This window comes from Antrostomus carolinensis, unplaced genomic scaffold (assembly GCF_000700745.2).
Source record: "Antrostomus carolinensis isolate BGI_N321 unplaced genomic scaffold, ASM70074v2 scaffold195, whole genome shotgun sequence".
Lineage (NCBI taxonomy): Eukaryota > Metazoa > Chordata > Aves > Caprimulgiformes > Caprimulgidae > Antrostomus > Antrostomus carolinensis.
This window is the reverse complement of record NW_010318173.1, coordinates 1-25,207: the sequence shown is the minus strand read 5'-3', so window position 1 is coordinate 25,207 and position 25,207 is coordinate 1. Positions and strand designations below refer to the sequence as shown.

The 25,207-nt window shown below is 43.1% G+C and overlaps 1 protein-coding gene across 1 annotated transcript; it reads right to left on the bottom strand.

The window, feature by feature from the left end:
* Positions 1-760: 760 nt before the first annotated feature.
* Positions 761-20,423, bottom strand: LOC104525586 (phosphoinositide 3-kinase adapter protein 1-like). Its single transcript, XM_010168785.2, has 5 exons — positions 20,402-20,423; positions 19,447-19,905; positions 3,224-3,372; positions 2,221-2,365; positions 761-993 (listed from the first exon to the last, which is right to left on the bottom strand). The coding sequence occupies exons 1-5, from the start codon at positions 20,421-20,423 to the stop codon at positions 761-763; spliced, it is 1,008 nt and encodes a 335-aa protein (XP_010167087.2).
* Positions 20,424-25,207: the final 4,784 nt, after the last annotated feature.

Genomic DNA, 25,207 nt, shown 5'->3' with positions numbered 1-25,207 from the left:
GTGAGCCCTCCCTGTCCTTCATCCTAATCCCTGCCCTTTCTGTTCTGATGCCCTTCCCATCTCACTGAGGGAGGCGGGGGGAGGGAGGGAGTGACTGCAGGACCATTTGGTCTACCTGTGGTTGAACCACCACACATGCCTGTTCCTCAGGCAGAGGCACAGCCCAGTACCAACTGGTCCACATCTTGAACTAAAAATAAAGGGAAAGACAGTCTCCCCTGCCCCAGGTATGCTGGTGACCAACAACACTACTCTGTAGGCTTTCGCTACATGGCTGGTCAGGGAAATGCACACAGGCAAAGACAACACATCTGGAGAACTTGCTTGTGTAAGCTTTACCCCTCTAATAGGGTTCAGTACTGTGCAAAATATTACATGAGAACTGAGGAGTGGCTTTAAAGAAATAAGTTATAAGAATGAACAAATCATTTTATGTTACTCAACTTCATTCAGCTAGTATGAATCTTTGCTACCTTTTCATATCTTTTCCAAGAGCTCTTAGGTACAAATTTTCAAACAATTTATTTCTTTATGGTACTTTTTGTTGTATCAAGTTCTGTCATCCCAATCTTTTTCAGTCATCAAGGTGTAAATGTGAGTGTTGATGGATTGCATTTCTTTTGTTAGCTGGATAGCCTGAGTCACCTTAGCCAGCTATTTGCTCCAGAGACAGAAAAAACACCCATGCTTTCACTGAAAAGGGATGTTAAGGGTATATGAAAATCCCTAAATAACCTTTCATTTCTTCATTTCAAAAGAGCTACTTCATGGCAAGCGCTATTGCTTGTGTCCATCTGTCTAGCCTCTGAAAGAGCTGGTTTCCAAAGCAGCTGTTTGCTGGACTCATTACCTGGCACATGAACTGCACTGGGTTGGCTGCATTGGCCAACAGACTGCTGATTTCCTCCATGTCGGTATGATAGGTGACACTTGTTTCTCCTACCATCAAGTCCCCTGAATATATCTGCAGAGGCACTGTTCCAGAGGTTAAATCTTTGAAAAGAAAGAGAAGAAATCACCATTAAGAACAAACAATGGGAATGGATCTATATCAAACACTCTGAGGATACCAAAACAGTTTTTGTTGTATGGAATTCATGAGAAGTAATGAAAAAAAGGAGATGTTTGTCTGAACGTTAGGTAGGAAAGTACTTTTGAACCACCCTCTTGATAGCTATGTCAATGCACATTACCTATGACCTGCTAGATCCTCTGCTAACACCAGTCTGAAACACTAATGTTAACAGTACAGCAACTCAAACTAGAAAGCCTCACATCTCTCCACCCTGGCTTTCTCTAGAGCAGTCTGTAAACTGCCATAAAAATATAAGAGCTGGAGAAGAAAGGGAGAGAAACCTGAAAAGTCACTAGGATTTTTCAAGCCCTGTCAGCCTCACTAGTCTTTGAACAAAGTCAACTTAAAAGAATTCCAGCTTTGGAGCTTTGCCCATGAACAGGATTTATCTCCTACCTGCACCTTGGGAGCTCCTTAATGTTTTGTCCAGTGTGCATTCATAGGTCTGAACTTTCTCTTTGAAACAGAAGTATTTTGAATCCCACTGAAATTAACCTTTCCCTGTATATATGCTTGGCTGTTAACAACTCAGGAAATGATGATATAGTTACAGTCGCACATGAAAGAAATTTAAAATGCATTTATCTTACTGTTAGAAACTGCAGAGCTTACATAGTTGTGCACTCTATCAACGTGAAGATCAAGTTTGTAATTAATGTAATAATTTACAGGTTTGTAAACGTAAATACCTAGAGTGACAGAACATATCTAAATAAAAGGCAAGCCAGAACAAATAGTTTCAGGTCTGATCACAGAGATCCTCACACATTAAGCATTATAGTAATGCAATTATTTACTGGTACTTACCTTCTCTTGGTGCCCTGCCAATGCTAATGTGCTGGTGGTTATAACACATAGTAAAGTTCAGAGTGCTTTACAAACTACAGTCTGCTCTCAGAACTCCCAGTAAGGTGTATCCACACTGCAACCCACTGTTGAGGGGAAAACAGAGCCCCCAGGCAGCAGGCTATCTCAGTTCCTCATCACAAAAGTATCACAGATGAGATTGCAAGTTCAAGATTTCCTGGTCTTTCAGTGCATTGCAACCTTTAACCTTATTCCCTCTTGCACTTTTCAGGACAGGCAGACTGAGATAGAATGGAAGCAATGAGAGAAAAGGGAGGGAAAATCTCAGCCCAGCTTACTTGGAGCCTCCACAGAGATTGTGTACTCATTTTCCATCTCAGCCAGCACACGGATAGACGACGCATTCTCTGGAGAGAATTCAACTTCAGTTTTCACTTCACCGTCTAGCTTGCATTTCATGATAATATAAACTGTTGTCTGCACCTAAGAGAAAAGGCATTACAACATGAAGGTTCACAACATAAGAACACTTACTTTGTTAAATCCCTGTTCTAGAAATTTTTGTTGTCATTGCAACTAACACATTAATTATCATCTGTCATTTTCATGATCCTGAATGGTTTTCAGGAGCATCTTCCAGTCATGGAGTAACTGGGCAGGTGGCTTCTGTTACTGCTTGCACCAGCATCAATACATGCATTAAGCTGATAAAACTCCAGATTTATCAGCTACATTTATAAACTGGCTAAAGCTAGATTTATAAAATGATTTAGTTTCAACTCTTAACAGTCTCTCCCTTCAAGCAGCACAGCCCTACGCCAAACAGAAACAAAGGTAGAAACTTAGACTTTTTCTGTCTAAGGGGATGCTACACAAAGGAACACTGTTTTTCAGACAGGAAGCCATGATCCAGGCTCTTCGGAGTCACTTGCAGGACATGCACCAGAACTGTCATATTAGACTGCACCCAGGCTGTGGAGTTAATTGGTTCATTATAATCACCTTCCTCTACTTGCCACCCCCAAATGGAAGACGCGAAGTCAAGAGTGTGAACCTGCCTCACAGCACACGAGACAAGCAGCTATGTTAATGAGACTATCTGTCAATAAGTGACATTGCAGCCTAGACAACATGGGCACTGCATGTTCCCAAGCTATTTCTGGGCCTAGGGAACCGAGCTCTTGAAACAGAGACACTGAGAACATGGGGCTGAGAGAGAAGGTGACAGAAAATAAATGAGGGACTAATTCCCAGGCCTATAAAGCTGTCTATTACAGAGCAGCATAATGGCTTGCACCAGCCCACAGTAAGAACATAGCCCAAGGAGTGGACATACAGTACCCCACACTGTATGCGGTCAGGCTGCACCACCAGATGGTTCCCAGTGCTCTTGGATGATCCATGTTCTTCACTCATGGCAAGTCTGTGGGAGCAAACTGGGTTCTTCTCGTCTTCTGTTTCTGTATCAGTCACAGAGTCACAGCCTGAGTCTAAAATAAAGCATACAGACTCCTGTTACATCAGTCCCCTTTGCTGAAAATGCATACCATACATATCCACCCTGAGAAACAGCCAGGGAGGCAGTGGGGTGAAACTTGCAATTCTTCTCAAAGTAAGGCTCAGAAAAGGGGATCTAGTTGAAAAAAAGGAAACTACAGAGCTTCCTCTTTTTTTCCCTTAAGAGGATTGCTGGGGAGTGTTCACAAAGACACAAAAGTGCTGGAGTAGCACTGAACATGCCTACAAAACAAACAATAAAGTCACTTGTTGCTGAGATGGATAGTCCTTTCTCATGTTAGATAGGAAAACTAGTATGTCAATGTCTAATATAAGAATGATCAGCAGCTGGACTCATCTCCAAGAACCTGGTAGGAAGGGCAGAAGTCTTCAGTGTTCCTCTCCTAAAGTAAATGAAGAAAACCAAGTTTTCTTTCATTTCAGTAGTATTGCTGGTTTTCTGGATCCTGCTTATGCTGCTCACCCCAACTCCGAAGTTCATTATTGTGTTGAAAAAACATAACATGAGGCAGTAGTCTGAAAGGATCCTGTTCCTTGAGCAAGAACTATAAGCTCCTGTATCTATGTAAGAGTGAAACTGAAATGTATCAGAGCCTTTCCATTGAAGAGTAACAGCACTCTACCCAAACAGACCCAAGAGTAGAAGTAAACATATGTAAACCTACAATCCAGGTGTACAAAAAAAATGGTCTCATTCCTGTTTCCTAGTAACAGCATGGATATCAATGGAAGAGCAAACAAGCTGAATTCATATCACTGGTTGCCAAAAAAAACCTAGCAAGAATTAAAATAAGATTACAGATCTCCTGTCCCTGCCAGAAAACACTTCTTTCCCAACTACAGAAAGGAAACAACAGACAACTTTGTATCTGCTTAGTAAAGAGTTCTTTCTTATCTAGTTTCTACCTCTCGATTCACACAATTCACACCTTTTTTCCTGTCTCCCAAAACATGGGGTGAAAGTCACTGACTTCCCCTTGTCAGAAGACTAGCACTAATTCTTAAAACTTTATCGCCAAAATTTTCCAAACCTTGGAAAACTGTGAGGCAGTCAAGGATTTAAGACAACACTTTGGAAGGTATTTGTTATTTATTACTTACTGTAAAACACCTGTAAAGAGCATAACAAATTATTTACTAGATAAAATTTCAGATTTGGATTGGCAGAGTTTTCATATTACCAAGAAATGTTATATTTAAAATGCTCAGTCCTGACAAGAAGGACCTAAGCAGCCAACCTCACTGTCTAACCTGTGGTATCCGTACACTGAAGCTGCCAACAGTCCAGGTTTTAGTCAGAATCTTACAGAATGTTGGGGATTGGAAGGGACCTCGAAAGATCATCTAGTCCAATCCCCCTGCTGGAGCAGGAACCTAAACAATTTTACACAGGAAGGAGTCCAGGTGGGTCTTGAATGTCTCCAGAGAAGGAGACTCCACAACCTCCCTGACATCTGAGTACATTAAGTTTCCACAAATCACGAGAGTCAAAGTTATTAAAGCAAGCTTCTATGAGAAGTTCATGTTCTGCTAGTTTCAAACAGTTAAGCTAGAAGTCAGTCAGGAATTTAATTATTATTTAATTGGTTTATTATAAGAATTATTTAATTAACTATTATTATTACCAAAGACTTAAACTTAGGATATTTGAAATTATTTGTCACACACATTTTAAAAAAAATATTTTCTATAAATTTAAATGAGATTTTATGAATTACATGAACACAACTTTGCTTTAAGGAGACAGGATTTAAGCCAAAAAATGTTAGTGAATCATTCAGCGGGAAGTTTTGTCACAAATAGTGGTGCATATACACTTAACTTTAAGCACGTGAATTGCTCCACATGACAAGGAAACCTACTCACATGAGTACAAGTAGATTGCTGCTTTAAAGTTTGCTTTAGAAAGAGTAGAACCAAAAATCTGCAGCTCTGTAAAGTTCAAGTAAGGCATTACCACCAATATCAACATTTCTTAAACAGATCTAGACCAGTACATGTAATTTAGCAAATAGATTTTAATACTGCACTGACACAAATCTGCAGATTTGACTAGGAAACTACTTGGGCACAAGGCTATGTAATGAAGGCAGCCTTTTGGATTTTCAGACAGTGGCATCAAGTATTACAGAAAATGAACTGAGGTTTTAAACTCCTTAACTCGATATTTTAAGTGAGACTGTCCAAAGTCATCAGCTACAAGAGCCAGACTCCAGTTTTGGGAAGCCTGCTCTTAGGGAAAGGTGGACTACTCCCACCTGGGAGTGCCAGGCTGCCCAGCTCCACAGGAGAAAATAAAGCACATCCTTCCCTGATATGATCACATCAGGCTTTTGTCATATACAGAGCAAGACACCATGTCTTTTGGGGAAGAGGAGAAGGTGCAACTGTTACTAGAATAGTGTCTCTGTATTGTCTGTTGGTTATTTCCACTATGAGTAAATCAGAAAGACTAAGCTCACTGCAGATAAGAGAGAGCCAATGATGACCAAATTACAGCAAAGCATTAATATTCCTGCAACATATACACAAGCTGACATTTGCCAGTATCCTGATACTAAGGCCATCGACCCCACCCCAGTATGGCAATATTAGCGTGCTAATTTGTACCTCACTTGCCCAATAAGTTTTACCAGTTGTTAACCTGGTAAAAGTTTCCATTTCAGAGGAAAATGAAACCTACAGCTGTGGATCTCAGCTACAGTAAGCAAGGCTAAGAGGGTAGCAAGGAGAAAACAAGCCCCTTAGTCTCTCTATCTTTATTGATGTTATTTGATACTAGAAACAAATTAGCAGATAAAGAATAAGTTGAGCTTTTACAAAGTACTGGCATTACCTGATCCTGCCTTGCACTTCCGCATTCTTGTAACAGAGCTGACTGCCCGAAGGTCTTATGTAAGAACAGAGTTGTTCGGTAATACGGGAAGAAGCCAGCAATGTTAATCAGTAATTGGATTAACAGCTGACGGAACTCGGAGTTTCGGGTATGAATTATTCATCTGTTTTTTCATTCAGAAAATTCTGAAATTGCAAATTACCAACTTCCCACATGAGTGGTGAAGTGATGCTATGGTCATCTCGCCAGTTCCAGTCACGTGCTACTGACTTGTGAACATACAAGCACTGGAAGAGGAAACCATCCCATTACATTCAATAATATCCCTGCTCTAAAGGGATGTGTTGTTAGATCAGACTTCCCACTCATGAAGATACTTGAGTAATGGCAACCTATTTGCATATACAGATTCAGCAATTCTATCACTGTAGTGACACCCAGGCTAGAGAGGCCATTACTGAGGAAATCAACAGACCCATTAGAAAGTGAAGTGAATACCTGAATTGAGCTTCTCCATGAGCAGCTGCTGTAGGTCAACAGCTCGTGGTTATAAACGGCTCTGCCTTGACGGAAGGACCTTTCTGTTCCCCTTTAAATGAAGGCTACCTCAGGCCACGCTTGACAGTCTGTGAAATACTTGTGAGAATAGCAGCAAGGGGAGGAGATGTGGTTCAAGAAACCCAACCACATTTCCCCTTGAAGAACATGCCCCCCTTCAGGAAGCATCAGCGACTGAGCTACAGAGAGCAGGCCCTGCGATGGCCCCTTCCCACCACCCGCCCTGCCGGGCTCCCCCCAGAGCTGCCCTGCAGACACTCACCCCCAGAAAAGCCCAGGGAAAATGTAGTCACGGCCACATGCTTCACGAGCCATGTAGCAGCTTTAGAAACCAGCACAAAGCAACCAGTTGCTCTGACCTGGTGCTGCAGAGCGCACGCAGCTCGCTCTGTCATCCATTTCCTCCTGGCGAGGCTGCTGGGCTATCGGCAGAGAGCCGACAGCTGTGGTTTCTCAGAAGTCAGCCCTTCCACCACAGGACACGCCAATGCTCGGAAGGAGTCAGCAGCCTGCCCAGACCACTCTGTCATCCAGATATTGATGCAAATGGCACGACTGGGAAACAGCAAGTCCCTATAGGTTCATGTGAACTACACCGTCGCTGGCACCTGGGAACACTCCCCGCTCCGTCCATCAACCAGCTCACCAGCCGCAACAACTAGCTGTCACAAGGCCTCGGACTTTCACCCAAGTACACTCAGAGCAAGAGGGAAGGCCCTCAAAGTGAGCTCCTGCTATCACTTGAAGCTTGCAACTGGCCAACCTCCTTTTCCAAGTGCAAACAAGGACATTATGTCTCCCAGAGCAACTCCAGCTGCATTTGCAAGTAGCAGGCAGAGTACAGACAAAGTAGTCAGGGAAAGCACGGAAAGCTATCTTTCATCATGCTAACTTCAGAGCCCCTGCTTTACCAAGGAGATAGACACTCAGCAGTGAAACATCTTGTGATAGCCCCTCAGAACTGGATTATACCGTAGCAACATTTCCCCTTCCAACAGAGTGGAGAGAAGCATGCAGAAAAGCAGCAGGTGAGAAGAAAAATACAGGAAAATGTAAGACTCAAATTGTCCATGCAGAAAAAATAAAGTATTGGACATCTCCCCCTTCTCTCCAAACCACTCACCCCAAGCATCTCATCTACAAGCGCAGCTCCTAAAAACAGATTTTCACTTCTACAAAAAAAGTGGTCATGTTTAATTTGTCCCGTAAAGTTGGAAGTTACAATAATCTAGTTCTCATCCCCCATCAAGGAAACAAGCTGTAATTTACTATGCACTTTGCACTTTACTAAACTCAAGTTTTGCTTGAGCCAGTGTACGCACATGCGCTTGTGTATCTCTTAAGGAAGCTGTATCCTTACAAAGAACACAACTGGGTTGACAGGACCAGTGTTTCAGCAAATTGTGAGAAGCTAGAAGGTAAGCTGTGTTTACCTTTGTAACCTACAATATAGATCTTTAATACTCAAAACCATACATTACTGCACAGTTCCTCTATAAAGCACGTCTCACCCAAACTTCAAGGAACAGGTTTCCTTTCTTATATTTAGAACTACAGACATGTAACTGAAAGGAGAAAAACGTCTTTGCAGCAGAGTGCAAGAGGCTTTAATGATCTTCATGAAAATATAACCCAAATGAATGAGTCTGTTCACTTTTCTTGGTTCAGTGTTCCCAAATGCTGCTTCCAAGTTCTTTTTTAATTTCATCTTTGAAATGAAAAGGATTTGGAGAAAGTTGAGTCACCAAAAGTTGCTTCCAATGCCAAGGGCAACTCCAAGTCATTCCTGTAAATATTGGAAAGTAGGGATGAGAAAGTGGCCAATAAATACCATACTTGGGTTGCAGGAACAGGAAACTCAGCACATAGTTCTGAGAACAGTGAGGTTAAGAAAGGAAAGTCTGAAAAGCCACAGGAGTGGAGAGGACATAGAAGAGAAAGCAAGAAGAAAAAAAATAATATATACCAGACACTAGAAAAGAGTGGTAAAATAAAAACCTCAAGCAGATGCAGAATTGTCAGAGAACAGGAAGGTAACCCACAGGATCAAAGCTATCTTCTGTGGGAATATTCTAGTTTAGGGACAAAAGTTACCAGTAACTTCTAGTTGGCTGCCTGGGCTGGGCTCAGTTTTTAATTATTCCTGGCACTCATTATTAATGCCAGATGAAAAATGGGACTGAAGAGGCAAAGTCAGCTTCAAAGCAACTGTGATCAGACCGACACATATAACTGTCACACCTCACACGACATTTCCTGATGTGCAAAAGCACGGGTAGGAATCCCAGATGGGAAGTCCTTCCTGCATTAGCAATGGATGGAAATGGAAACTGGATTAACACACCTCTGGAATTCCTGTCATGGATACAATGCTACACAGGTCACAGCTGGGAAACTGCCTAGCACACATCACCTGCCCCAGCAATGCTCCACAGCCTTCTCTGCCTTGACTGCAAATGACTACTGGATGGGCTCTTATAGTTCAGTTTGGGATCAATGGTCTGCAGCCTCCTCTTCCTCAGTAGCTGAGGAAGGTATGCTTTTGGTCTGTAATGCTGCAGGTTGCATGAAGACACCATTCACAAAGATTTAAGCACAGGGAAGTTTCATAGAAGCTCAGCAATTTCCCCAGGATGACAGGACAACACTTGGTAATCCTACCACAGATTAAAGAGGAAATTGAAATTTGTGACCTCCTGCAAAATTTCAGACTTACAGTTCTTGATCATTCACTAGCAGCTCCGAGCTGAAAGCAGGACCTCCAATGTAAAGAACAGGATGCACCTGAGATCACAGTGACTCTTACAGCTGCACCATGCAAGACATCAGGGAAAGCACATAGCCTGAATCAACCACAGGTTTCCCTCCAACTCCAGTAACAGACAGATATTCCCAAACATAGACCCCTCAGAATATTGTTCCAAGATTGTGCCAAATTCTACTCTTCGAAACCTCATCAGATGACCTTGCACAGTCCTGGAGAAGAATGTCTTCTTCCACTACCTAATAAAGCATGAGTACCAACCAACACTGCCCCTACAGCGATGTTACTTGTCCAGAAGAGACTTTGTTTCAGCTCAAATGCACACACCTCACTCCAGAGAGTTATCCTGGCTTAGAGAGTCTGCTGAGCTGCCAAAAATTTGTCATTTTCATTCATTTTGTCAATTTCATTTGTCTGGGGGCAGATGTTCACAACAGAGAGAGCTGTAGCTGTTTAAAATACAACTGCAGCCATCACAGCCCTCTTTCCCCTTCTTGTCTTTATTTTCCCCAGAGGCTATGGCCCACACAGCAGACCCAGTGGAAAAGAGCACGTGTGGCTGTGTGCGTCAGTGAGATGCAGCACCAGGATCTCTGCTTCAGCAGCTGACAACGGGGGTGCAAGCTAAGCTGCCGGTCCCTGAACTTCAGGACGGGAAGGAACATTTATACATTTCACTCATACCTACTGCAAACCCAGTAGCTGCCAGCTCATGGGTAAAATGTGGAGTCCCCCTTATAACAGAGATGACATAGTTTATCTGATGACATCTAGAGCATGCTACAAATGCAAAGTGTATTTAGCTTGTAGTTCTTGCACTGAGGTTCAAGCAAACGTACCAAACTACGCCTGCCTCAGGCTAAAAGCACGCCGGGCTATTATGGTTCAGGGACTGCAAGCCAACTCATTAGAATTATTTGAGCTCTCAGTTAGCCTGAGGGTCTCACAGGCTTAGCAGTCAAGGTGTGACAGGATTAAGTGTATAAACCTAAAGAACTAGTTGGGGTGCACAGGAACAGGACAGAGATGGGAAAGAGCTTCTGCCCAAGATGGAGCATTCTGGCCACCCAGACAACAGATACTGTGTACATGACCAAAATCTCAAGAAAGACGGGCTGGAATTGTTCACTTCAACCATCTGTGCCAGGAGGAGACAACACATACTGAAAAAGTGTATGCATGGCTGATGATTTTTGAAGGTGCCAATAATCACATTACATCCACCACTGATTCAAGTCTTCCCTAGCAACCATATGCAAGAAACATGAACATCCAACTTGCTGATTAATTATCTCTCCTCTTGCAGTATCTCCTTGCTTCAATTTAAGCACAAAGCATAACACTTCCATGGCAGAAAAGACATGTCCACGTAGAATCCCACGACGTAGGAATTCCATCTAAGAGAGCTGGGTAGGTGTTTTGGAAACATCCCACCAGGATATCACTGTTTGACCAAAGGTGTAGTTCTACGAGTGGCTTTGGTAGATCTAAGGACACATTACTACCGAAAGGGCAGTCTTGCCATCCCTCTCCTTCAAATAGTCTCTCTTGAATACCACTCTTGCAGTCCAATGCCACACCAGATCATCCAGCCAGATGAAAGGTGGAGAATGAGGCAGACCACTCTCTTTTGCAGCAGTCCATGCTAAGGTCAGTCTATTCCACTGATGAAACTTCCCCCTGGGAAACTCAAGATCCATTATTATTCTCAAGTCACTTTTGAAAAATGCATCCAAAGTTCCTGTGACAATAGTGAACAGTCATGAAAATCCAACAAAACGCAACCCTAGAAGGTCCAAATGCACAACAAAGGCTTTGGAATAACCTCAAGCCTGCCGCACACATCTCTTCAGAGCTGCTTTGGTTTGACCACAAACTTCTGCAAAGTTTTTCCAAAAATTCCTTCAGCTGTTCCAAACTTAGAAGAAGCCATCAGTGATGGTCACTGGGCTCTTATTGAAACAGGTGTTTTAAAGCCTTGTAGTTCACATTAGCAGGTATTTAGACTTTGGCTTAGTCACTACCTTAAAGCAGCCCGTGGGGAGATTATCAGAACTATAAACCACAAAGAAATACAATCAGTATTTGCAGTGTGTATAAGGTCAATTACAGCCCAATGCCTCCTAACCAGACCAGTTTCTGTGCTTCAATGGTTTTGGGCTATCATTTCATTGTCTCTGTCTAGAAAGCTAGTAGGCACCTATGCGAGCACTGCTTGAATCTCCTACTGTCAAGAAAGACGAGTCGTGAAGTATTGCTTTTAATGTGCATAAACTGGGACTTTATGAAGCACCTTGATGACAAACAATGCATCCCTCCTGCAGCTGGGAAGACTATTTCAACTGCCCACTCTTGTTTGCTACATATGGATAAGGATATTCATGCATTTCTCTCAGTATCACATAGAGGCTTAGTTATGGTTTCTCTGATTCCTTTAACCAGCTCTCTGAAGCCTCTGCGTTTCCAGCATCAGTCATTTATAACCATACTAGCATCTGCAAGGAAGGGCATGCTACCAGTATGTTCTCTCAACCTTAACTCCTGTGCAAGAGCGTCACAGTTTCCTCTCCTTGACAGGCAGTGAGAACCAGCCAGGCTGCAGAGCTCCCATATAATGAAGTGGACTCTCATTGCACCCACAGGGCTGACTAATACCTCATCTGTTCCTCTTCAAAGACCAGGGTCACAGAAGCGTATCTTCTGTTTCAACACAATATAACAGAGAAAAATACAGTTTTAAGAATTCACTTAATTTTGCCCCTTCAAAGAAGGGGAAAAAAGCAGCAAGGGAGGGAGAGAGGACTGCAGTACAGAAGCTAATCATGCTACCTCACGTCTTCAAGGCCATTCCAATAAGCTGACAGAAAAAAGTGCTGGAAGTAATTCTCTGAGATAGGACTACGCAGAATGTATTCCTGCCCAGAGCACTGAAAGTCAGAAGTAAACACCAAATGGTCCTCAGCTTCACATTTCTCTGTCCCTTTAGGTCTGTATATCAATTCCTGTCCCTCCCTACCTCCAGCTTGCTTCCTTTACTGTCCTTCTGATATCCAAACAGACTCTGAAGAGGTAAGCAGAGATCATAAACTTGACACAGGCACCGACATCCAATTTGCAGTTTCTAGAATCTCCTAAGGCCAAAAATGGATCTGAGAATGGCAACTACATGCATGGGACTGGAAACTCTTCAGGAAGATTGTGAAGATGTGGGACCACAGAAGAGATCAGCTGGTGAGGAAAACACAATGCTAGAATCTCATCTAGGATCTCATACAGACAAGTAAAGAGACTCCAGTAGGGCTAGAAGAACATCACAGTAACTAAGAGCTGCACAAACTGGGGTGGGCTCACAATCTGGAGCCTCAGAAATACAGTATTAGCTCTCCAGCAACGTAACAAGTCCCAAAGAACCATTTTCTGCCAGGCCAAAGATTAAGGAGGTAGTTTCATAGAGGCACTGAACTGACATAACTTCATGATCCTTCCCTAAGATGATGACCAGGGATGTCAAATTGACACACAGAACTCTTTTTGGCTGCTTTATTTCCAGGATGTATCCTTTAAGGGGTGATACAACTTTCCCACAAAATATGTGGCCATGTCCCGCCTCTTCCTAGCACGATTACTTTCTGCATCCAATGCTTTATGAAATTTAACAAGCAGCACAAGGAAGAGCTGCTGCAGCATTCACGTCTTGTTCTGCCTCCACGTGCAACAGCAAACTCCACAGGCACTGAAAATCACACTACAGCACTCCCTCTTGTAGGAACGTGTTCCCATACAGAACAGAATGGACCTGTGGGGAGGGAGGGTGCCATTCCCAGTTTATAGCACCCCCTTCACTACTGCCTCACCTGCAAGTCTCAGTGTTAGGCTGACAAAGTAGCCCTGACTGAAGTGACACCTGCCAGAAACAAGACAGAGCACAAAAGATAGAGTAGCTGCTACTGCCAGAGGAATAACTATCAATGCCACTGTACAGTACAAAGCACTGACACCTCAATGAGTTGTTGTAGTACGCACCTGAGATAAGATCACCACTGCCCTACGCTAAAGCGTGCAGCTCCTACTGTCTGGTGGCTTTTGTGGTTTCTAGTGAAAAGTTGCCCTTAGAAGTATTCAATGTGAGTTAACATATTTTTAAGGGAGGGAAAGAAAAGAAACAGTGTTCAAATTTATCCACAAAAACCATAAACTATTTTTCTAGGTTATGGTATTTGCTTTGTCGTTCCTCAGGACATCTCAAGTATAAAGGTAACATAGCAGATAACACTGGATTTCACCATGCTTGTGTCCTGAAATAGTTACATGGTAAAGCAGAAGGGCATAAGCTCATCAAGGCCTAACATGGAGCATGTCTGAGCAATCAGATGAATAAACTCTGGCACCCTTCAACAGAAAGACTATTGGCCAAAGGGCTACTCCAGGAAAAATCTGCCTTTTTGCGGAAATCTCGAGATATACAACAAATAGGAATTTATGTATCACCACTGAACAGATCATTTATCATTAACCCCCAAAGTAAGAGGAGAATGGCTCCTGTCAAATGTAAAAATTCATTGTGAATTTAGGGCTCCAGCACTAAATGGCAGTGACGAGCAAAAGCTAGCAATCAAATAATTACAGAAGTGTCCGGTTGAAGGGAATCTCCCACAAACTACCACTTCACCCCTCTGGACTGAGACACACTGGAGCACCTCTTAGGCATCTGTCCAACCTGACCTCAAACTCCAAGTAGCCTATTCCAAGGTTACTTTATCTTTACAGCTTGAGTCTAGCACAGGACCACAAAGATGATTAAGGGACCACAGCACCTTTCACACGCGGAGAGGCTGCAAGAGCTGGAACTCTTCAGCCTGCAGAAAAGATGACTCCGAAGGATCTTACCAATGTTTACCTGATGGGAGGGAACGAAAAAGAGCAAGCCAGACTCTTCTCCATAGTGCCCACTGACAGCACAAGAGGCAACAGGCACAAACCAAAACACATGAAATTTCATCAGAACACAAGAAAATACTTTGTTACTCTGAGGGTGGTCAGACACTGGAACAGGTTGCTCAGAGAGGTCATTAAGTCTCCACCTGCAGAGACATTCAAAACCTGACTGGACATGGTCTTGGGCAACCTGCTTTATCTGAGCATGCTTGAGCAGCAAGGTTGGACTAGATGATCTCAAGAGGTCCCTTCCAACCTGAATTATTTTGTTATACATATTCAATTTTCATTCATGATTTCACCAGTGCAACAGAAGAAAGCCAGGAAGTGAAGTCAATTCCTTGACATGGACAGGAGGAAGAATGATACCACCTTATGCAGTTTCTGTTACGCCATTTCCCTCCCAACAAAAGCTCCCTGTCTTGGTCTCTGGCACCTCTCAATGAGCCCCTTGCTAGGTGGAGTAACATTCCAGCTCTTCCTCATCTACAGGGCTCCAGGAAAATTCTCATCTTCCTTCTAACTGCCCACTGTCCTCCATATTCATCACATACTTCCTTACACCCACTTCTGATCCTTCTGTTTTGCAATAAGTTTTCTGGTACTCATCTTTCTTTCTTTCTTTCTTGTCCATTCTATTGTATGAGAGCTCTCCTCAGCCAAGGCTGCACTTGTCCTTCAACAGCACAGTTCACAGCTGCTGTTACATTCCATTATCACCTTAGCAATCTCAGGCAGATGTTGACTTCCCTGGGTTTTTTCCTGCAAGAGTTTGCTTGGGTAAATAAAGTTCAAAGCCACTGATTAATTGGTATATGTGTTGGAAACATCAACTTTTAAAGCAGGAAATTTGAAATTTTTCAAGACAACATAGGCAGAGGCTGAAATAAACTGGACAAATTTAAATCTGTGTAATACAAAACAGATGTCAAGTGAGCAGTGGAACACGGGAGGAAAAGAAAGGTCGCTGACTCCAGCTGTGCAGCACAGACTCTCTGCTGCCTAATGCACACAGCACAGCATGGTGTGGTGTCACAAGCCAGACAAGAGGGCTTAAAGTAGCAGGCTGGTCACTGCACCTTGTCTGGTGACGACACCCTGCCAGACCTGAGCTGGCTTGTACAGTGTTGTTCTGAGCATTTCCATGTCCTTAGCACAGTTATTGCAAAGCCCAAAAAACTTCCCCACAGATAACAGAAGTGCCTGCAAATGGAAACCTTCAAGCCCTCTGTACTTTGCCAGGACTGAGAAACTGTAGAAGTAAAAATGCCCCACCTATAAAAGAGCAAGAGTTAGCGTCAGTACACAGCTAGATCTCAACAAGGCTAGATGAGTGCTTCCTCATTTCTGAATTCATACTAAACTAATAAAAATTAAAATAGTTTTCAGCATGTGATGTCTGGGGGTGTCATGTTCCCATGATGCGTTAAAAAAACCACAGCCTAACAGCTGCACTTGGGGCAACAGCCTGAGCAGGGCCAGCACGCAGGCTCTGGAGAGGCATTTGTCCTCACCATGTCCTGTGTTACATGCTCCACCAGCTCGGGGTTCAGCTATTAGGAAGTTGAAGCTCAGTCATTTTTGCATCAGGCTTAGTTTTTCAACGTGTGCTGACACAGCTGTTAGAAGTATTGGTGAATACTTCCCAGACAAATAATTTCAAATATGGTCATAAACTTTCTCTGCTAAGTGCTGTAGAAATTGAGGGCTGCCTTATTCAGGCAAAGTTCACAGTCTGCTGTAGAGAATGGACTCAACTGAGACCTTCTAAGAGCTCCTGACTTCAAAGCTTTCATCTAAAATCCTAACAATGAAGTCCTGGGAGCAGAGCACCAGCTGTGTTTCTCTGCAGGAGAGGTCTGCTGTCACAAACACTCTTACTTTAAGTCACTCATGAGGGGGTTGGCTGCAACCAAACTATAAAGCAGATGCTAATTTTTTATTACCAACCAAGAAGAAAGTTTTCACAGTTTCACCCAAAAAGGGAACTATGTACACCTGGGGTTGTCTTCTCTTCAGAGGAAGCATCAGAACATTTGCATTTGAGCCCATTCACAAAGCCTGGTCTGTAGAATCATACTGTGGAAGAGGTCACTAAGTAATTTTCTTCCCCACACACAGGTAGGATCTAATACATTAATTCAAATACTTTTGCTATGAAACCAGCCTATCTTAAGTAGGTTCTTCTTCACAAGAGTCAGAGTGACAGCTGATGGCTTGCCTTGGCAACTGCTCTGATGCACACGAAGAAACAGCCTGACATTACCCAACTCTTGCATGCAGCTGACAGCTCACATCAGGTAAGGTTCCCATACCAGTAACAGAAGTCCAGAAATTCTGAATCTTTGTGCATCAAACTATTTGGAAAATGCTACAGCAGACTCCACAGCAAATGAGTTTGTTTTTATTTCACTTTTTCTCTCAGTCAAATATTTTCTAGATATACTGAAGTCAGTTTGAGATCAATGAATGCTTGCTCAAGTGAGAAAACAGAAAACAAGCTGATTTTGTTGTTGTTATCTAGAAACAACAACAAAAATCCAAAGCACAATCTCCCTTTCAAAACACCATTTACAGAAAGCTAAAGCACGGGGTTTTTTCAGCACATGCTAGCTTTCAGCAGAGATGACACCTCTGGAGAAGGACTCTACATACAACTGTGAAAAGTCATACGGCAGTGCCTTACCCCAAAGAAGTTTTGCCACAGATGTATGGCAGCCAGCCCACTAAACAGCCAGGCACACAGGACATACTTCCCTGGCTGCTCAGACAGACAACATAGTGCTACCAGTAAGACTCACCTCTGCTTCCCACCCGGGTGGGCTCTGAGAAGCGCTGGGAAGATACAGCACCCAGGTCCCCCGGGCACAGCCCACAACAGGCCAGGGGGCAGCCAGCTGTACACAAAGGGAGCCGGTTCACCTGTGGAGAGCCACTTGCTGAAGTGGAGGAAGAGAGCCAGGTCAGCTTAATGCAATCACTGACTGCATCCGGCATCAAAGAGAGTGGAGGCTGCTCTTCAGCTGACAAAGCTCTGCATTCAGCACACCACTGCCAACAGATACGCTTTCCCAGAATAAAAATCAGATTTTTGGGTGCTTACCTTTGGCAAACACAGATTGTCCCTACAGAGAGAAGCAGTTAATCCAGAGTGGTTTCTAGCTGATCCATTCCCATGCCCATCCCTTTCCCTTAACCTCAAATTATCTTTAATTTTTAACGCGCCCAGAACAAGCGAGATGGGTGAGAGCCTCTCTCTAGTAGGGATCCACTTGGCTGTGTGAAACCTCCCACTACAGCCAGTCCATCTAAAGAAGGACAGAGATGCTGCTCCACCCGCAGCCCAGGAAGCAGGAGTCTTTCTTGTTGTGCACTCAGAATGCATCAAGCCAGAAGAGACTGGAGAGAGCTGGCTCCAGAAGAGATTTCAGGATCGATATCCTTTTGTACTCTCACACACTCGTCAGCTACACTAGAATTTACTCCTACTGTGGCCTAAAATAACTCTGACAGTCCTCGGACATGTTAAGTAAAACCATTAACACTAGTAATCCAGGGAGATGTTGTTTAAACCTCCCTAACTTTGAATAACATATTTAAAATCAATAAAATATTGGTGCCATGCTCTAGACTCAAGTTTGTAGGAAAACAATAACTAAACTTTTACTTTTGCCAAAAAGTGTCAGAAAAGTTAATTTAATCTTTGGTCGGTTTTATTTTTCAGAGTACAAAAGCTCTGCCACTGTTTTCTGTCTTCTTACAGGCTGAAAGCAAATGAGACGGACCACCTTAGCCCTAGGTTATCCACCAGGAAACCAAGACATTTTAGGGGTGTTTGACAGGGAGATGCAAACTTTAGTTTATGCAGATTTTTAAAAGGTAGTAGGAAACACCTGTTGTGACCTGGTTACCTGAGAATGCCATCTCAGCACAATCCCTAAATCATCTTTTTTTTGGGGAACTGTTTTGGCCACGATCATGACTTTCAAAATTTATTTTTACTGTGATAAATTTGTCATCGTTATTATCTCCGTTGTCATCCCAGCATAAAGCACCTTTATGTGCACAACACCAGACATACTAGAAGACTGCACTGCCTCATTTGTGCCACTAAAACCAGATAAATCTTAATCCAAGATGCAACCACAGGACTCCAATCCTGCTGAGGCTGATAAAGGACACTACAGCACTAAGTATGGCACTGCCAGAAAAACATCCTGATCAGCACAACTCCCCAGAGCTCTCCACTTTCATTTCAACAGAAACTATGAGAGAAAGGAGTACCACACACTCCTCAAGAATTTAGGAAAGTTCAGATTCAATTAAAGCCCACTACATTTGGCTTCTCTAGTCTTCAGCTGTTAATACTTCCACACCAGTAAGTCCCCTTTGCTTGTTATGTGATCACTTTCAGACTGGCTGGGTTATTTTTAAGGCCATCAGTGCAATTCTGCAATTAATCTCTGCCATTCCATCACAGGTAACAAGCTGATTTGTTGCCAGCATGGTTATATCTCTGGCTTTAGGTCCAGTGCTACATATTAGACGACCTTATTTTGGTTCTGGTATGACAGAAACATAAGTATGAAAGAAAAGATAATTTTCCATTGACTGGGATCAATAAACTGCAGGGCACAATATTTACAGGCAGAACTTTAAAGATACTCAGGTTTTATTTTTGATTTGCATTCAAAACCAGGCATCTAAGGCAACCTCCAAATTCAGAAGTTCTCTGTGAGTCACTGGTACTCTCTCCTGAATTAGGGGACTGACTGACTAGGCATAGAAAAATTGGCTTGCAAAACTTCCTAGTTTACAAGGGTTGTGCAATTTGCTTTAGTATTCTATTTCAGTAAAACACATTACCAGTGTTAAAATAAGGATAAACAATATAGCATATCTCCCTCCTCCAACCCCTAACCAGAAAGTGCAACTCCACAGCTGCTACCTTACCTTCTGAAATAGCCTTCTTGACAGCTGCAAGGTAAGCATCAGGCTCATCATCATTTGTGAGTTCTTGCCACTGAGACCAGTCCTTGAAAAAGGTCAAATAGTCATCAGAGTTCGCAACACCACAGAACAGCTTGACTACTTTAGATGGGGGCCATAAAGCTTCCTGAAGGCTCTGCAGGACAGCAGGGAAATAAAAAGCCTGCACCAGCTCGGCAGATAGCAAGAGTATGATGCTCCGACTTCTGTTGAACAGGTCCAGCTCCTGGTGGGAGATGGCAGAGTTGCCTTCCAGCTGGTAGCTCAGAATCCGATGCTTTCGAATGTGCCGAGTAAAGAGGAAGAGGTTCTGGAGGTACTGACACCATTCAGTGGCGTCACTTGCATACACAATCAGCACATCGTATCTTCCAGGGGTTCCTGTAGAGGTGCAAGAGAGGAGGTTTAAATTAAAAGCAAGAACTGACCCACAGCTTTGCAGAAAAAAATTCACAGGGCTGTCCCTGTAATTCATGTCAGAAGCCCCAAAGCACATCAAAAGAACAGCAGATACATCCAAAGTGGGGTATTCACAGCCACAGAGCAATTCCAAGGGTGGCTGATCTCCTACTTGCACTTACCTCACTAAAATTTAAGTAGTTTTTTTCATTCTCAAAAACCTTCCTATGAAGAATGGGATTTCTGTGTAGTCTCAAGTGAAACAAACCACATGTGTAAATCTACAGATTTAAAGCACGTTGATAGGAAAAAAAAAAAAAATACAAAAACTTGACCTCCAAAACAAACTAGCTTGAAAACAGGAGTTCACTTTTGCATGTGAAGTGAAATCCTTTGAGGCAACTATAGGGTCTCCACAATGCAACTGCAGACCTTTATGTGCTCAAGCAGAGTATACACTAAACATAGCACACCTAAAATAAGAAAGGCCTTTATTTAAATGAGGTCCCACAATGCTTACAGGAAGTCACTATGGCTTCCATAGTGTTAGATATCTGTTCTCATTGCAGCAGAAAGCAAACTGCCTGCAAGGTATGCGTGCAACTGAAGGGTACACCAGCCCCAGTGCCCACAGCACAGCAACTCTGTCATTCAGGCTTCAGACACTTTGCATGCCCATGTTAAAGTCCTTCCCCCAGAACTGTCTAACAAAGGCTTCCCAACCATTCTGGCATGACAAACCCTCTCCTCAGAGAGAGAACTAATGCAATGGTGATGGCCATAATACAGCCCAAAATATGCTCACCAAAGTTGACTTATTCCATAATTCTCTAGAGACAGCCCCTACCTACATGCTCCTGCATTTCTGTGCTCTGTAATGAAAGCACTTTTAAAACTGTTCCCAGCTTGCCCAGAATATCACATGCAGATTGAACAAATATGACATGATGTAGCGCTCTCCCACCAATCTCAAGAAAACTTTTAAGTCTGAGTCTAATTTTCTCATTCACCTGTGAAGAGGTTCACCCAAATTTGAGGATTACAGCTCTGGTCCCATGGTAAATTTCAGTGTTGAACATTTCAAATCTTATTATCAAATGTCAACATTTCTAACCCATCTCCATCCAGAAGTAAGTAAATAAAGTAGATTTTTCTAATTAAAGTAGAAGGCAATGCCTAGAATTAGCACGCCAAAAAGAGCATCTGCAGAGAGTGAATTTACCAGAAATGAAGATGACTCTTTTGTAGACACCTTAGTAAAATTCAAACAAAATTGAACAGCCTCCGAGGACTCCATTCTGCCACCTTCCCCAGAACTTTCATTAAGAAATGAAGGCTGAAATTATGTCTAGGCTACAGTACCCCAGCTCTAAACCCTACTTTAAATTGTAGTTGAGCAGAAGTGGTACAGTTGAGAAGTAAAGCAAGGAGATGTGCTCTGTGCTCAACCAATAGTGTTATGGTTACCCACATAAATGGAAAGTCTCCAGCAGTGGAAGGATGATGGCCTAGCTATGAAGAACACGAACACTGTAGGTCAGCAGGATTCACTAGGACAGCTGCATGTTTCCATGTGAATACAGCTCCTGAACCCCAGATGGAGGCTTACAGGAGACAACATTCTCAATGGAGGTGATCCAGCACACTCATAAAGTGGACAAACAGACCCCCAAAGCCTTGGGGCCTTTAAGCTAAGAGCACATAACTGCTGTGCAAAAAGATGGCTTTCACACCAGTGAGAACACCACTATCGCCAAAATACCGCTTCAGGTGAACAGCCCCTGACAAAGACAACAGAATCACATGAGCAGAGACAGGAAAACCAAGAAGAATTCAGGTCAGTTGTTTTATTCCAGAAAGGGAGGCGCACCAGAGACTTCTGCTTCCAGTGCCACATGTTGATTTACACACAGTACAGCAGGAAAGGGCAGTACAACTATCTGTGCGTGGGCTCCCAAGAACGGAGCCCACACGCTGCAGCACAGGCAGCTGAGCCCAGCCTTGTCAGATGGGGAGGCAACTCAGCAACTCTCTGAAGTGTGCCCAGGGCTCCTAAAGTCCTACCCTGGCACTCTCTGGGAGACACCCCACCTCCAGACTCCGGGGAAAGTGGCAGTGGCCTCCATTCCATAAAATGGAACACCTAATCCTACCATGCACTTTTAAAAAGAGCACAGCTTCCACAACTAAACCTGTTAGTGAACAGGCCCTTCTCCAGCCTTTCAATGAAAGGAAACAGCTGGGCTCGGAGAGGACACAGGGTGGGGGAGTCATCGATCTTAAACATGCATTGCTCCGTGGGCACTAAGTACCCGAGAAGCCTCCCTTCTCCCATACACAGGCAAAAGATGCAAACTTGACAGACTCTCCGCAAGCTTCCTGCCCACCTTTATATCCCCAGAGAAAACATCACCCAGAGCAGTGCAGCCTCTGCACCCAGCAGGAGGAACTTCACCCAGTGTTTAGGAAAGGTGTTGATTCCCGAGACGGCACTTGCTCTACCAGTACATCATTCCCCCTGTGCCAGCTCTCCCAGGCCCTCTTGTCTCAACTCTGACAGCCTTTTACACTTCTAGGACAAGCTGAAGAACAATGCTTTTAAAAGGAGAACTGAGAAATGAAATTACTGACTCCACTTTTAGAGCCAAGGAAAATCTCTATGTTCATAAGCAAAAATACTGGAAGTGGGTCTTGAAGAGCAAAATAAGCTCAAGTCAGCAACAGAAAACAAAAATCTAGAAATAGTTTCAATTGCAACATCCCCTTTTAGAAGAAGGATGACACAGGACTCGCTTTCCTGGATCACGCTATCATTTGTCTAACCAAATACCTCCCTTTGCAGCACCAAATAGTCAGGGAAAAGTGCAATAAATGGAGAACACAGAATGTTTCAGGAACTTTTTCCCACAACTCTTCACACATCAGTTACAGAAAAACTCACAGAGCACACTTCAATGCACAATGTAAACTCTGCCTATTGTACACATACAATAAAATCTCTAGGTGAACACAAAGCATTTTATTTATTTAAACCCTGACCTTAGATGGATGCTTTGACAATGTGTTTGACAGGCTGTTTTTGGGAAAACAAACACAAGGAAGCCTTCAGTTCAAGTAAGGAAGATCTGAACAGTATATGTAATAGCAAGATGAAGAAATATTTGTGCCAGTCAATCATTTCAAAAATCTTCCATGCTCTCAAGTATGATCTAGTTTAATTTTAACAATACCTTGTTTCTGCATTCCTAAACTTAGGGTACAAAAGTTACTTTTGCTTCTGTTTACAAAATGTCATCACTATTAGTAATATTGCAGGGCATGTTTAACTATTTCATGGAAAAACATCCAGGTGCAGTTCTGTTGCAGTTTGCAATGATAAAACATAACCTTTGGACTCCTTTCCAGCTGTAACTGCCTCTTCAGTGCTTAGTCGCACACTCCACTACACAGCAATATTAAAGACTGATGAGATTAAAAACCACTACTGTAGAAATGCTTAAGACTTCTAACTGAGGTGGAGGGCTCACAAACTGAATACCACAGAGACAGAACATGATACAAAGCTTTCCCTAGCTTATAAACTGCACACAGAATGGAAGGGGATGAAGCAATTCAGTCAAAATCACAGAAGGCCCAAGGCAAGAGAATAGAAGTATCCTCTAGTGATGGACTATATTATGCCTTCATAGTCCCTCTCTGAGAAGCTCATCTTCAGACCATGTTTGGGAGTAGTAAGGTGGCAATATTTGAGTTCAGAGCAAACACATGGTAGTGGTTTATGGCCACATCATAAGGTTCGGATTACCACTGAAATTGCTAAAGAATACTGTGGGAAGCTGGCATATCAGCTCTGCGTGAGACTACATCTTGCCCACGTAACACTTCCCAAATTTGAATCAGACATTATCAACTGTTATTACCTACTATTTCATTCTACAAGGCAAAAGGTGTGACCTGTTTTCAATTTGCAGATCATACATAGTTTTCCATTGTACTTGTGAGTCCCATAAAGCAAGTTCAGGACCTCTGAATCTGTGACACAGCTTTTCTGTGTCACCTTTCACATCCTTCTCCTAAATAGACCATGACTTCTCATTGTCCACAGACCAGGTAAAATATTGGCAGACAAAATCTTTACTCCAACTCAGATGATCATATTCAGCAGCAAGCAACAGTACAATTCACCTCAAATTCTGACTAAATGAAAAAGTGCTATGTAGCCTGTTAGCAGTTTGCACTGGGATTCATGTGTACGGAGGATAAATGAATATGGCAGTCCAAAATATCAGACCTTGAGAGAGGGCGATCCACCTCCTATGAAAGATAATTACCTATGATATAAATTAAACCCAACCCAGGGAGTCTTAATAATCAGATTTTTAACAGAACAAGCTCTTCCAAGAGGTGTTAAGAAGCTACTGGTGGGTCATTAACAGAAGTCCACAGCACATTTCACATTTCAGTATCTGAAGTGTGTGTATTTAAGTGATGTATGAGGAAATGAATGCGTTCTTCACCTAGCTGGAATGCATAACAAAGTAACAGTGATCACACGCAACAGTTATTAAACTCCTAGGGAGACCTCTCACTTGGACTGCAATAGAAAATCTTCACTTTAAATAAAGTGCTGCAAACAAGCAAGAGGAAATAGCAGAATCAAAGTAGATAAAAGTTTTGTAAGCCAAACTTCAGTGACAGGAATATGAGATTTGCATTACGATATGTGAACATGAAGTTCCGCTTTTAAGACTCTCACCTTCTGTTTATAGGGAGAAAAGCAGTTTTGCCCACAGGTCTCCCGAGGCCTCCGTTTAGCTTATTTTACATTACAAGGAGATACGCGTCAGTGAAACTCTAACGTTACTTCACACTCCGAGAACGGCACGTTTTTCCTTTTTTAGATAAAACACGTACACTTCCCTGCAGGGAGGGGAACTTGCAAACTGGGCACTCGCAAGACTTTCACAATATAGGCTAAACCCTTCTCCCCCCTGGAGTTCGCAGCTCTATTCTAACCAGTTTTTAGATGTTAGCTAAAACATTTTCATTGACGGAGACCCAGTTGTTTGTGGTCCCGCGCCGCTGTGGCTGGGGGCATCAAGTCACACCCCGAAAAGGAAGTGTGCAAATGCAGGGGGATCAAGCAGTGTTTAGGAAGAACTGACTTATTTACAAAACATCGCGGAAAAACATCGAGGTGGCAAAGGCAGAGCAGGGACAGACTCCTCCTCAGAGCTAGCTGAGTTGCCGACCCGCAGCGCACTCAAGACGCGGGAGAGCTCTGCCAGCGCCTGCCCCGAGCACACGCCAAGCACAGCCAGACGCG

Bases quoted from the DNA above. Each gene is read 5' to 3' on its own strand.
- LOC104525586 (XM_010168785.2), bottom strand. From the start codon at position 20,423: ATGGAAGCCATAGTGACTTCCT. The intron at 19,906-20,401 runs GTAAGCATTGTG...GCTGTGGGTCAG, and splicing joins GGAAGCCATAGTGACTTCCT to TTCTTGCTTTTAATTTAAAC. The intron at 3,373-19,446 runs GTAAGGTAGCAG...GCTTTATTTTAG, and splicing joins CAAGAAGGCTATTTCAGAAG to ACTCAGGCTGTGACTCTGTG.